Source organism: Camelus bactrianus, chromosome 13, assembly GCF_048773025.1.
Source record: "Camelus bactrianus isolate YW-2024 breed Bactrian camel chromosome 13, ASM4877302v1, whole genome shotgun sequence".
In the NCBI taxonomy this organism is placed as follows: Eukaryota; Metazoa; Chordata; class Mammalia; order Artiodactyla; family Camelidae; genus Camelus; species Camelus bactrianus.
In genome coordinates this window covers 63,742,102-63,756,813 of record NC_133551.1, presented here as the reverse complement: position 1 = coordinate 63,756,813, position 14,712 = coordinate 63,742,102, and the positions used below count along the sequence as shown (strand labels likewise).

The 14,712-nt window shown below is 46.0% G+C and overlaps 1 protein-coding gene across 1 annotated transcript; it reads right to left on the bottom strand.

Annotated features, from left to right (window-relative positions):
- Window positions 1-9,532: 9,532 nt before the first annotated feature.
- Window positions 9,533-14,461, bottom strand: TEX46 (testis expressed 46). The gene is made up of 2 exons (XM_010957389.3): window positions 12,134-14,461; window positions 9,533-10,656 (listed from the first exon to the last, which is right to left on the bottom strand). Exons 1-2 carry the CDS (start codon window positions 12,323-12,325, stop codon window positions 10,459-10,461), a joined length of 390 nt encoding a protein of 129 aa, XP_010955691.1. The 5' UTR covers window positions 12,326-14,461; the 3' UTR covers window positions 9,533-10,458.
- Between the last annotated feature and the right edge of the window lie 251 nt (window positions 14,462-14,712).

Here is a 14,712-nt window from a genome sequence, read left to right as displayed (position 1 = left end):
GAAGCAGGGAAGAACCACTTCTTTTTCACTTTCAGCAGACTGAGCTTCCGGCCAGCCTGGAAGGGAAAGGATGAGGCACGCCCCCATGGGGATCAGCCAGAGGGAGGAGAGATGGGGACCCCTGCTCTGGCCTCACCTGTGCCTTAGGCTCACCCAGACATCAGGAGAGCCCACAGCTTGGGGTAAATTTCATACCTGTAAAACCAAGGCCCTTCCCACTGTGGCCTCTTCAGCAGCTCTGCCGTGCTTGCACCTCTGTACCTCTGTCCCTTTGCGTAGCCTGTTCCTTCTGTTGGGCATGCCCTCTCTCTCCTATGTACTTAGTTAAATATCTAAGAACAGCTGAAATGCCACCTCCATCCTGAAGCCTTCCCCAACTCTCCTTCCAAGGCACTTGGTATAAGCCTCCGTTGTGGTGCAAATCCAGCTCTCTCTGTAGAATATTAGCTAATCCATCTCATGGAGTGTGAGTTCTCCGAGGGAGGGGCCACTTCCTCACTTTCTCTCCTCCGTGGCCTCTGGTTTATCCTGGATGCTCAGTACACTTTGTGGAGTGAACATGTGGGTTCTGAGAACACAGGACAAGGCTTTCCAGGAGACCCGCTTCCCTCCACTCCTTGCCACACACCCACTTTCCAGAACATCTGCCAACGGTGTGTCCTTGAACCTGGAGGGAGCACAGCAGGCCTGTGTAGAGCCCCCAAAGTGTGGTTGGCACCTCACAGTGGTGGCTGGTTCTGGGGAGCTGGTTGCATCACCACGTCCCCCATGTTGCTCTGTCCAAATAAGTATAAAAACCACTGTAGGAAAAAATTAAAAAGGGACCTGCTGGGAGATCTCAAAGAAAGGTGGAGCCCAGAGAAATGGGGCCCTTTCCCTCAGACAGATTTGGGGGCTGAGGAAGCGCAGCTTGGGAGGTGGGCCAAGGCAGGAAACAGGGAGTGTAAGACAATGCCAGCAAGGCCTAAAGTCCAGCAGAGAGAGGAGGAAGAGGCTGGTTGGGGAAGTGGCAAGGTATCTGGAGAGAGAGCATGTGTGGCGACCTGGCCCCAGGAAGAACCATGGGTTTCCTCACAGCCAACTTAGAATTCTGGAAACACAGTACCACCTCCAGTTAGTGTCCCAGAGATGGTGCTAAGCCTTTTAAGAGGAGTGTCAGAGCACCCTGTGGGATGGGTGCTATTAGTGCCCTGATGTTACAGATGAGGCTCAGAGAAGTTAAGAGACTTGCCCGAGGTCACACAGCTATTGCAGAGCTGGGATTTGAACCCAAAGTTCAGTCTCTGACCTAATCAGCCAAAGTTGTGGAAGAGCCTTCACGATCATTTGTAGAACCCTCTCATTTCCAGGTGGGCAAACTGAAGTTACAAGAAGGAAAGGACTTGTCTAAAAAATAATAAACATCATATGTTGAGTGCCAACTTTATGCCTGGCCCTGCACTGTTCATTTAACAAGTATTACCCTCAGCTCCTTCCCTGGGAGGTCTGCAGCCCAGAGACGCTCACCTCTTTTCCCCTCCCTGTCCACTCTGGGACAGCCCTCCTTGTCTGCTCATTCATTCAGGATACAATCCACAAGAGCTGGCTGTGTGCAGGGCACAGTGTTAAGCCCTGAGGTTTCTGAGCCTTTGGCCAACATCTGTCTCTGTTGGAGCCAGCAGGATGGTAGAGAGGTTAGACACAAGGTCTCTGGGGCCAGATGAAGCAAGGCTGCTTGATTCTGGCTCTGCCCTGACTAGCTGTGGACAAATGATTTCCCCTCTTTATGTCTCAGTTTCCTTGTCTGCTTAATGGAATGACCGTTGTTCCTACACCTCATAAAATGTAGGTGAGAGTAAATGAGATAATTGCATGCGAAGTTCTAGAAACTGGCTGCTCACAAACTGGTAGCTAGTGTCATTGTAATAATTTCTCTGGGAGAGAGATGTAAACAGAACATGTCAGAGGGGTCTAGGGGCTCCGAGGTACCCATGAGCTCAGCCTCGGGGTGGGAGGGGGAGGACAGCTTCACTAAACAGATAGTTGGGGATAAGTTGGGAGCACTCGGGTGAGGGGCCTGGAGATTGGAAAAAGAAAAACAATCAGTTTCTGGTTTGTTTTGAGAACTCAATGAGTTAATTTACATAAAACACTTGTAACTGTTCCTGGCCTGTGATGCAAACTCTAGAAATGTTAGTGATGACAATGAAGGTGATACGGGGTGATTAATGATTTAGGCCAATATTTGATGCAAGCCTTTGTGGGGCTGTGCCTCACCTGGGTCTTCATTCTCTCCATGGTGTGGAAGAGTCCAGCCCCTTGAGGATTCAGATCTACAGCCCAGTAGACCCTGTGATTGGGAAACTGAGTCAGTGGAGTGACAGTAAAGAGAGGTCCTGGAGGCTGGAAAAGGGAGGAGGGGAACAGAGAAATGCAAGAAGACAAGGAGGGGGATTGAGGATGGGAGGGGGGCCAAGCAATCCCCCATTTTGTGAAGCCCCACCTCAAAGGCAAGGGGAAACGAGCTCAGAAAAAAAATTACGAGGGTGGCTGACTGTCCGGATCTGCCCAGATCTGTCCTGATTTTAGCACTGAACATCCCAAACCCCTTAGTCCAGGGGAAACTGGGCCAGCTGGTCACCCTCCTTATCATTGCCTCTGCTTCCAGCTCCTCCTCCCACTTCAAGCCTCAGAAACAACCCTGCCAGACCCCTGGGTGCTTGGCGCCAACTCACCTTCTTCTGGAAGGCTCAGGAAGGACAGGGCAATTCAGTTCCAGCCATGGTTGGACAGTGCCTCTGGGAGTCCCCTGTGTTTCAGGGGACAGAGATGGCTTCCTGAGCTCTAAGGCACAGGCTTCACCCAGGCGCCCCAGGGGCTGGCAGATGTGGCGCCTGATTTCCCAGCACTAATCCCTTCCTGTGTCCTGCGCCAAGGGGATTAGTTCCTGGGGACCCTAAGCAGCAGGGAGGGGGCACATCTGTCAGGGAGACTGGGCAGCACCATGTGACCCAGGATGTTCCAGGCTAGCCGGCAAAGCAATGCTCTCTCCAAAAGGAGTGCCTGCCAAGCCCAGTGTGTGTAGGAGAGATGATAGGGGCCACCAGGAAATAGCCTGGGGATGACCCACAGGCTTCCCGGATCTGCCAGCCCCAGCTACCTCTGAGGAGCCCTGGGCTCCAGAGAACGCAGTTTGAAGACCACTGAGGTCAGCCTAGTTGCTACATATTCAGATAACTCGGTTCAAATCCCAGTTTTGTAACTTCATGTCCTCTTTGGGGCTTTTTTAAACCTATAAAGGGGATAATATCTATGTTACTGTGAGGATTAAATTGCAATGTGTATGCAAAGCAGGTAAGCCCAAGACCTGGCACTAGTAAGGGCTCTGTTAAAGCTAGCTTCTTTTATAACTTAGCTTTTGTGCCACAACTTCTACCCAGCCGCAGTGGCAGATATCAGATCTTTCTCAGTGAATATTCTAGAAAGTCACTATTTATTGATTTTATTTGGCACACTAGAATTACCTGGAGAGCTTTCAAAAACCACTGGTGTCTGGTTCCCAGGGAGGCAGCCTGGATGGGCATCACCATCTTTGAAGACTCCTCAATGATTCTATTGTGCAGTCAAGGTTGAGGACCATTGTCCCACACTATTGTGTCTCCACTCATTCTAAATGCGTGTAGGAATAGCCTGAGGATCGACTTAAATTTCAGGTTCTGAGTGGATGGGTCGAGGTGGGACCTGAGAATCTCCATTTCTAACAAGCTCCCAAGTGATGTTGATGCTGGTCTGTGGACCACACTTTGAGGAGCAAGAATTCGCTGCAATTCGTGGATTGCACCAGCATCCACATAATTATCTCAGTAAAGCCTCACAATTGCCTCCTAGCCACCCTGTGGTTGGACAGGTCTTGAATTATTCTATTTTGCTGATGCTCAGGGTCAGGTATGTGAATGGGTGAAGATAAGCCTTTTGAATCTTCTGTATCCCCCATGGGCAGAAATCTGGACTGACCCAGAAAAGAGCTTGATAAATTAGAGTGAGAAGAGATCTGAATAGTTTTGTCCAAACTCCACATGTATGGCTGGTGAAACAGACTCAGAAAGGAGGTGACCTACCAAGGTCACATAGAAAATTCAGTGACAACAATGGAGCCAGGTTTTCTTTTCCATTGTATCTGGCTGTTTGGTTCGTCTTTACTGAGGCTCTGAGCAAGCTGGGCAACCTACCTCTGAGTCACAGATTGAATGCTGACAATGTGCCCCATATAGGTGCTCAGTGCTTTCTGTTACCTCCTTTGATCATCACAACAATCCCTTGAAGCAGGTTTTATTCTGTCCCCATTTGACCATGAGGAAACTGAAGCTCTGGAAAGTGAAGTCCCCAGGAAGTGGCAGGCCTGGGATTCGGACCCAGGAGTCCTCTCTGTTTTCCAGACACTAATGAGCCTCCCATGTTGTTTCCCCCACCAGACTATGAGGTTTTCTTAGGTAAGGACCATGTCTCATTCTGGTTTATGCCACCAAACCAAGGCTGAATATTTGAATCAGTAAACCACTCTAGGGTTCTGCACTTCCGCTGACAAAGACCTTGATCCCCAAGACACTAAATCCTCTCTGGGAGCTCCTCACTTAGCCCTTGCCCCTTGCCCCTTGCCCCAGTGCAACCATTTCTCTCCACCCAGACCAACCCCTGCGACATGACCAAAATTAGCCAGACCAGAACCCACATCATGTTGTACAGCAAAATAGCCACATGGTGGCAGTAGATGCCCATGTGTAAAATCTTCTGGACCAGTCTGCACCTCCTAGAAAGGATCATTTATTTACTCGCTAAATGGTTTTCTTTCTCCAGGCATTTGTCCAAGGGCTTTGCATCCATGAACCAAGAAAATCCCCATAATAGCCCCGTGTTATTCATCCTCTTTATAGTTGAGAGATCCTGTTAGTCCTTTGCTGAAATAACCTTCCATGGCTGCCCACTGCTCTTTGGAAAAATCGAAATCCTTACCTTCATAGTCTAAACCCTACCCAGTAGACCCTTAAGTCAGACTGCTGGGGTTCAAATTCCAGCTCCACCACTCCTTACTTATGTAACCTTGGTCAAATTTCTTTGCTTCTCTTGGACTTCAATGTGCTGATCTGTAAAATAGGGTAATGAGATAGAATCTACCCCCATGTGGTGGGAGTGAGGGTTGTATAAGATAAGACACATAAAGCACAGAATTCCATGGCTGGCACACAGCAAGTGCCGGACAAATGGCGGCCACTGTGATTACCGTCAGACTCAAGGGCTTTATTCAATGGCTAAACTATTACTATTTCGTCTTGCTTGACTGTTTTCCTTTGTTTCTACATTTTCTCTCTTCTCTGATTAAATTTATTCTTTGGAACTTGGGGAAGGCATAGGAGTCTAAATTCTTTCTACAAATGAGGTTGGCAGAAAACATGGGAAGATTCCGTAGGGTCCTGCTAGGTTACACACGTGCAACTCAGGTTTTACTAGGGAAACTCAGAGGCAGAGGGCAGCAGTTGAATGAGGCACTGGGTCGTCCATCCTGTGGATAGAGGTGTGGGGACCCCCACATACCTGGAACCATCCTGAAAAAGAGCGCCTCCTGACCCCATCCGTCATTAATTGACTTTTTAACAGACACGTATGAGGTAAGTCAAGTAAAGAAAACCTGGTCTGAGCTCAAGCTCAGGGGAATTGTTTGCAGGGCTAAGGGCACCTGGAGACCCTGTAGGAAGTAGAGACCATGTGGAATCATTTCTGCTTTGGGAAGGGAGCTCCCTCTGGAACCACCTGCTATCTCGTTGCTGGGTACCTGGAGTGAGCCCCCAGGGTCTTCCAGTACAATCTAAATTGTTTTTCAAAGGTCCATCCCCTGACCGAGGAGCTCATCCAACATAATCCTGCCAAACAGAAGTAGAAATCAACAGGGGTAGAAAGCAACTGGGCTTATAATGAGACTTCCAATGGTGTTGGCAATGCTGGAGGAGACATTAATGCTGGGGCAATGGTACAGAGCCCATAATGGAGGCCTGAGCCATCTGGCCATGGAGTCCATGCCAAGCCTGGGAAGAGAGCCCCATGTTCAGACGGAGAAATGGCCTGGAGGCACTGGGCTTGCTCCTACAGCAGCTGCATGGGCTTCTTGACTTGGCTGAAGGTGTTAACCCAGAAGCAGCAGGAGCTACTGGCCAATGTGGCTACTCCCCTGGCTGGCTAGTAAATAGTCCAAAGCTATGTGGTTATGCAACATAGCCTGAGCTAAAGAGTCATGATAACCTTCTTGGCATTGAGAAACCTGGCTGTCCCCATAGTAATTTCCTTCCAGAGTAGTTATGGATCATGATTCTTCCTATCTATGGGAGGAAAACCTGCAGAAAACCTGCATGAAAACCACATGCTTAATACCAGGAGTGTCTTGTGTCAGTGGCACCAGAGGCTGGGGCTGGGAAGGTTACCTTTCCCGTCGGTCTTGGGTTATTAGGAAAGCTCATATGCAGGTGGCATTATGTCCAAGGAGAAAGCAAGGCAGGACCTATATCCAGAGCACAAAATGATTCTGTGTTCACAAAGGGCACTGCTCAGTATTCTGTCTGTAGGCCTTAATACCATCCCTGCAGAGAATGAGAACGTGGTTGTAAAGGCCCAGGGCATAGCAGTTGGTGGCTGTGGCCAGCTGGGAGCAATGCCTTTGCTGTTGTCAAAGAGTGAGACACTGATAAGATCTCCCATAGCTGGGTACAGTGGGATGGGGAGAGTGGAATATTCAGTACTGTGATGGGTTCATGCCATGGGCCCTGGCCTGGGCAAATACTGGAGGCTGTTCAGCATTGCCTGTCCAGATCCACTCCTCCACCCTGGTCTATTTCCTGAGATTGCTTGCATATGTTCCTGCTAGATTTGCTGGGGTCTGTCATGCTTCTGGGATGATCAACTGATCTGTCCTTTCCCAGAGTATTTACCTCCATAGGAACCCAGGAGTCATTCTACTGCCTGACACATCAGGTGAACTTGTCCCCCTCCTAGGTGCCCCCAGAGGATGATGAGGGAGTGGCTAATGTAATTGCTTTTTAAGTCCTCCACACCAAGGCTCGTTTGTACCCACCACCTGGAGGTGGCAAGTGTGGAAGAGCAAGCAAATTCCATGTTGGCAGCTGGGGGTCAGTGCCAGAAAGATAATTCCATCACCAGATTGTATCAAACCAGGAAATCCCAGCACATGATGGAAGTGCTTATCAGAACGTGAAGAGTCTAGGTGTTACCTCCTTGGTGGAAGAGAACAGCCACCCCCATATGCCTAAACCATGTTCACAGTGGTCAGAATCCATGGAAACCAGTTGGCTAATTGTAAACTGGCCAGATCCAAAGTTCATTGTGTCACCTTGAGCCACCATGAGCCACCATGTGACACATGTCAACGTTACTGGCAAGTAATACACATTCCGTGAGCACCAGTGACTTCACAGGTCAAATGAGTCCTCATTGGGCCATCTCAGCCCCCCCCCCCCCCCCGCCTCCATGGTGGTTTCACTGTTATGGTGGGTCCAGGCATGGATCTAGTGTACTAAAGTGTATATGATGGCCACAGAGTCTTAATGAGCTTTTTCATTCCAGATGCTCTCTTCCAGATGAGGCGGGAAACCCCATAAAAAGACCAGCAGGACCCCCAGGCAGAGCCACTACTCTCCTGCCAGCACCATCCGGTTCCCTGGCCCAGAGGCTCTATCTCACTTTTTGCCTCTGAAACGGCTTACTTATCCCTAAAATTCTATTGGTTCCCTGAGCTCACTCCTGATTAGTTATTTCCTTCACTCCTGATTGGTCCATTTCCCTAACTTGTGACTGGTCCTTTTGTAGTACTTCATTTGCATGGAGACCACTCCTGATTGGTCCATTTCCCTCACTCTTGATTGGTTACTTCTCTCCCTCCTGATTGGTCCACTTCTACAAAGTTTGTAGTCAACTTCCCTTATACTTCATTTGCATACGATGTTGCAAAATGTAAACTGGCAGCCTATAAAAGCTTTGTAAACATACAGATGGGGTCCAGAGTTTGGAGTGTTATAACGCCTGCTGGCGTTATAAACCTGAGTTCTCTAATTCTGCAAGTGCTGCTGTGTCTCTTGCCTGGATCCACATTGCTGTCGCAGATGAGCTGTAACACTGAGCTGTAACACATTTTTTCTGCAACACAGACGCAGTACGTTACTGTGGGTTTGTTCATATATCACATATAGATGGAGTTTGTGGCTGAATTGTTGCACACCTATCTCCACAGCAGGTTTTATACCATATGGACATTCTCCTAATGGTCCAGTTCTGAGTGATCCAATGGGCCTGGCCATACAGTGAGACCATTAGCAATGGCCCATGAAGCTATATAAAAGGGACTATTTACAAAGGTGTAAGCAGGCCATAGGGAACCCTCAAGGGTGATGCAGTACTCCTGGGCTCATAACAGGGAAGAAGCTACTGCCCTTGGGCCAAAAAGGAACATGGAAGAAGGAGAGAGAGCCTCCCTGAGAGGAGGAGTGACCCTCTGTGAAAATACCCAACCAGCCCTAAACCAGCCCTAGGCAACCGCACAAGTGGGAACTGAGGAATGAGCACCTCAGCCTCCTCCTTCCCTCTCATACCCTGCCAAGGATCCCTGTTGACCAAACTCAACTGGAAGCCACAGGGCAAAGGCATCTGATGGTGCGGTCTGTGCAGGTTGGCCCCCTGGTGGAAAAGGCAAGAGAAGGATGGAGAGTGGGCCTCGAGGGAAGAGGGAGATACTGACACACAAGGGAGAGTGGTGATCTTAGATAGGGCAGTCACAGGAGTCTTCACTAGGAAGGGATCATTTGAGCAAAGACCTGAGATAGTATAGTAACTCATCTAATCCTCACAATTGATGAGGAAACTGAGGTACAGCACTCAACTTAGTTTTTGTCCAAGATCACACAGCTAAGATTTGACAGAGCTGGGATCTAAAGTCAGGCAGCTTAGCTCCAGAGATCCTGCTCTTAAACAAATTCGGATATAGGAAAGTCATCATGAAATGAAAGGGCAGAGAAAATGTCAGGACATATAAGACTGTAATCGGCAATCATAGATGTTATTTATTGAGCATTAACTGTATACTAGCCACTGTTTTAGGTGCCATGGGGGGATATACAGTTGAACAAGATGCTGTCCCTGCCCTCAAAGAATCCATCATCTAGCTGAAGGATGGGGGTGGAATATAGAAACATGTACAAATCAAATCTCAGCAGAGTGTGTACATTCTATAGAAGAATTACAGATAAAATGCTGGGAAAGAGGAAAGAGACTTATCACAGCTGGGTTGAGGGAAGCTTTCTGGAGGTGGTGACTTTGGAAGAAGTGAAGAATTATAACAGCAGAAAGGGAAAGATAAGGGTTTCCAGGGGAAGAAACCATGTGAGCAAAGATGTGGCTGCATTTGGGGGATGGCCAGTCAGTTGGATTAGAGTGCATGAGACTTTTGTGGGAGACAGATGATTTTAGGTGGGCCACCAACAAGGCATTAAGTCATGCTGGATCCCACAGTGAGGTAATTTCCTTCCCAATTCTCCCTGTTGGAGAAAAGTCTCAGCTTAGGGCTGGCATATCTTTCAAATGTTAACATTTGCTAATCTCCCTTTTGAACCCAAATTTTACAGGTTTGGATCTTCAAAGCAGGCAGACAAGCTCTGGATGGAACTTCATAACATCATTTTGTTTTCATTGTCTTTAGTTTGCAGTTAACGTCTACTTGAAGCAAATGATACTGGTTTTGTTTTTTTTTTTTACAGATAAATTATTTATTTTTAATTATTTTCCTTTACAGGCAAATTTATTAAGGAAAAATAGTCAATTTAAAGGGACAGCGTTGAATTAAACATTCAAGTGGCTTACAGTTATGGCAAAAATCACAAAGGTGGTACACTAATGACCAATGTTTAGGATACTCTGGGATAGAGAATAAAGCATGTGAGGGAGAGTGGTGGGGAAAAAAGGCTGGGAAGGGAGTCAGACCATGGAGGGCCTGAATACTAGGGTAAGGAGTGTGGCTTTTATTCTGTCAACAATGGTGAGGCGTTGGCTCAGGAACAGGCAATGAACATGCCCAGAGCCATGCTTGGCCTCTGAGTGCAGGTGAAGGGGAGACTAGAGGCTGGGACAGCACTAGGGAGGCCGCCGTAAGACTCAAGATGAACAAATAGAAGGCCCTGGAGCAGGGTCCAGGTGGTCCAGCTGAAAGAGAGGACGGGCTGGGTACTAGAGCCCACGTCAGGTTGGGTCATACGGCGCTATCTGGCTGACCTGGTGAATACAGGTGTCTTTTCCAGAGGTGACCGACCTTTGAGCCTCCAATCCTCCTCTCCAGTGTGATTTACTAAGAGAATCCAACAGTCTCTGACTGGGCTTTACTGAGAAAAGGTAACATCAGAAGAGGCCAGCCCACCACCGTCTCTGACCGCGTTAGGGGGAATTGGAAGTGCAGTCAGACAGGATGGAGAGAATGGACTCACGCCTCCTCAGTCTGTGTTTCCCGGCCAGAAAAGTGCGACGTCGGCTGGGCCGCTTGTGGTGATTCATTCCATTCCACACGATGAACATCTGATTTTCTAAGACCTTCAGCTTCATTTCAGTGAACAAGAGTCGTTCAAGGATCTTGTCCTGGAGGGCAAAGCAGGCATGCAGTTTCTCAACTTCTTTCATGCTCAGGGAGTGGGTGTTGGGTTTGGTTTCGCAAGTCTTTGATTTCTCTGCCTCTTCCTAAACGCCCCACCACCAGGAAAAGAGGAAGAGTTAGTTAATGGTGATAATCCTTTCCCATGCCAGGTGATTTACAAACTTCATGTGAATCAATTCTCACGACAATGGGAAAAGAATGGGGCCCAGGGAGGGAAGTTCCCTTTCTCAGTATCTCCCAGCCTGCGTGACGGCCCCCAGACTCCCAGGACCCACAGCTGCCTTTGGTTCATAGGAATAAGTGAAATGGCCCACTAATCTGTACTCAGAGAGGACACAAAACCCTTAACCCAAATGTATCTGCCTCCAGAGCTTGTGCTTTTCCCAACATGCATTGCTGAGAGTTTAGTCAGGCCTCATAAAATCTCCAACTGTCAAGTCTCAGTGGTCTCATGAAATGCTCTTATCTCTATAATTACCTGCACCCCTCCACCATGCAGTTAATAATGACACTTAATTTTTTTCTTTTTGGATTCAGCTACAAACTCCTGGTCTGTAAAACCATTTAAAAATTAAATATTTCGGACGTGCAAAAAAGTAAATATTATAACAAATGCCCATGTTCCCACACCAGCTTAAGAAATAAAATGTCACAGAGTCCTCTGTGGATCCCTTTTCCAGAGTGTTCCCCTCCCTCCCTGAGTCTTATCTCAACTGCAATCCTGAATTTGGTATTTATTTTTTCCAGCATTTCTTTGTACTGTTTTATACTAGTCCTCAGTGGGAGACTTTTTTTGCCCTCCCTTGGGGACATTTGGCAATATATGGAGAAATGGAGAAATTTTTGGTTGTCACAAAAGGAGTGAAGAATGCTATTGGCATCCTGTGGGTAGAGGCTAGGGATGCCGTCCAAAATTCAGCAAGCACAGAACAGTCCTTCGTAACAAAGAATTACCCAGCCCCAAATGTCAGTCATGCAGAGATTGAGAAATCCTGCCTTAATATACTTTCACTATACACAGGCATCCATAAACAAGGCAGGATATTATTTTGCATTGTTTTTTAACTTTATATAAAAGATGTCATAATCTAGGAATGTTTCTGCTGTCTTCATTTTTCCATTTTAGAGATTTATTTATTTATACCTGTTTTAAAATTTATCCATCTTAATTTTCCCCACTTTAAAGTATCTGTTCCCATTACCAAAGCACGTTGACATCAAACATGAAGTAGGAGAGTCTGGGATGGGCCCTATTTTTCAGCCCAGGCAACTGAAGCTTTGTGAAGGAAGTGCTTTGTCCTCCATCACCCAAGAGGGAGCTGCAGAGCAAGCTGTTAGAGTGGAGTCATGTATTCCTCAGTCTGACCCCCTTGTCCTGACGCCTTCCCTGTCTCCCCACCCTCTAGTCTAGTTGTGACTCTACCATCACCCTCAGCTGAAGTTAAGGCCCCTCTTGCTCACCTGCTGGGGCTCTGAGGGGGTGCGCTTGAGTTCATACTTGACCAGCCAGTTGCTAAGCAACAGCAGAAGGAATAGGAACCCAAACAAGGCTGGCTTATAGCTGATCAGCCAAGCAATCAATGCTCCTATGGTGCCTGAGGAAGCAAGTATCCCGTGGAGATTCCTAAAAAGAGACATTAGTTCCCCCAGCATTATGACTTGGAAGCACCCAGGCCCCGAGACCCTGCTTCAGTCCCCCATCTAAGACAGTTGCCCTCCATGATAGGAGTCATGGCTGCCCCCTCCCCTGAGTCATAACCAACCCCCACCCCCAGCTGCTGCATAACAATAATAGTAACTACTTCTATGTCTTAAGCAGCCATAGTGATGTGCCAAATTTTGACAGGCATAATCTCATGACATCCTCACAATAGCCAAGTGGTTTAGGCCTTCGTGATACCTCTGTTATTCAACAGCAGTTTTGGGCCCAGTCACTGGGAATCAAATGACCAGTGGTACAGAGCCCCTACCTTCATAGGGAGGGAGACCCCAAAGAAGTTACCCAAAACTTGGAAACAAGGCAAAAAGATTTCTGCAAGCTAGTTCACAGTCATACTAGGAGATCATTTAACTGGCCCACTTGTTGGTCACCTGATGCTTTAGGGGAAGGTAATTTTGTTGGGCTTACTATTTAATACTGATTAGGGTCCTGACTGTAAAGTCAGATGGATAAATTGCTCCAGCAGTTTCACATGGGTGTATATCTTAAAGAATTGAAAGCAGGGTCTGGAAGAGATGTTGTACATCCATGTTCATAGCAGCATTATTCACAATAGCCAAAAAGTGGAAGCAACCCCCAAATCCATCAACAGACGAATGAATTAAACAAAATGTTGTATATACATGCTGTGGGATTAGCCTTAATAAGGAAGGAAATTTTGACCCATGCCACAACACGGATGAACTTTGAGGACATTATGCTAAGTGAAATAAGCAAAAAGACAAAAGCTGTTTGATTCCACTTATATGAACTATCTAGTGTAATCAAATTTATAGAGAGAGAAAGAATGGTGGTTGGCAGGGGTTGGGGGTGGAGGGGAATGATGAGTTACTGTTTAAAGGGTACAGAGTTTTACAAGATGAAAAGAGTTCTTGAGATTGTTTGCAGAACCATGTGAATGAACTTAACACTAGTGAACTGTACACTTAAAAATGGTTAAGATGGTAAATTTTATATTATGTGTATTTTACTACAATTTTAAAAATTGAATTAGTTATTTCTGGGAAAAAAGTGTAAGTTGCAAATGATTTTTTTTTTTTTTTTGCAAATAGATGGAAATGAGTTCTGTCTGATAGAAAAGATAACCTCAGAAGTTTATCATTTTATGGCCCTGTGGGACTTTTTTTTCTTACTCAGCTTTGCAATCTTACTCCAGCATTCTGTGTTCCACAGGCCTGTGACTATATATCAGTTTCTCACAATCTCCTTTGAACCAGCTTTATCATCCTGCTGGTTCTCTCAATAATGAGTTAAATAAATCTTTGACATATGCTCACTGTTTTGTATGAGAGCTTTATGTTCCAGTGTAAATTTTAATGGCTATGATATTCTAATATATTCAATTAGTTGCCACTTGTTGGGCCTTTAGGAACCTGAGATAAATACATTGAAGTTAAATCTCTGTACATACACTTAAAACTTTCCCTAGAATGTTTTCCTGAAAGTGAAATTGCTGGGTCAAAGGATACACATTTTTTTTAAATCTAATTTTAAATTTTATCAAATTATTAAATGTGCAAACCAGTCAGACAGAACTACAGGATTTAAAACAAACTAGTTTCCATCTCCTTTCTCACCCCCTCCCACCCTCAGGTTCTATGACTCAGACAACCAAATCCAACTCTTTTAGCTGTTTCTTCTGGTATTTATCTTGATATATCTAAATCGTATGCTCATACTTTTATTTCTGAATTCCGCAGTTTTGACATTATATGCTATCTTTTTTTGACGGAAGATGGGGATTTATCTCCCTCCTCCATTTAGAACCTCCTCCGTTCCCACTTTGTCCCTCTTCTGTAAACCTCTCTCATCACTCTCCTCCACAAACCTTCTCCTCTCTCCATTCTCTCAATAAAATTCTATCCCTTTGCTTAAAACAATATTTATTGCTTATGTTACTACGGACATGTCAATATAGTTCACAGCTGAACCATATATGATTGTATGTATATACATTATGATGTAGTGTGATTACACTTTCTTTCTGGCATAGCTTCTAGTTTTCCTCATTTTTTCTGTTTGCTTAGTTTAAAAAAAATTGACTTCACTGATGTACAATTGACATAAAATAAAATACACCAATTTTACGTGTATAGTTCAATGAGTCTGGACTAATCTATACCCACCCCAATCAAGGTACAAAACATTTCCATCACCCCCAGCAAATTCTCCCCTGTTCTTCCGAAGTCAGTCCCCACCTTCATCCCAGGCAACCACTGATTGGATTTTATCATTAGAGATTAGTTTTACCAGTTTTTGAACTTCATATAAATGGAATTATTTTTTTGAAAATTATACTTTGAAGAGACAGACTTGTAAA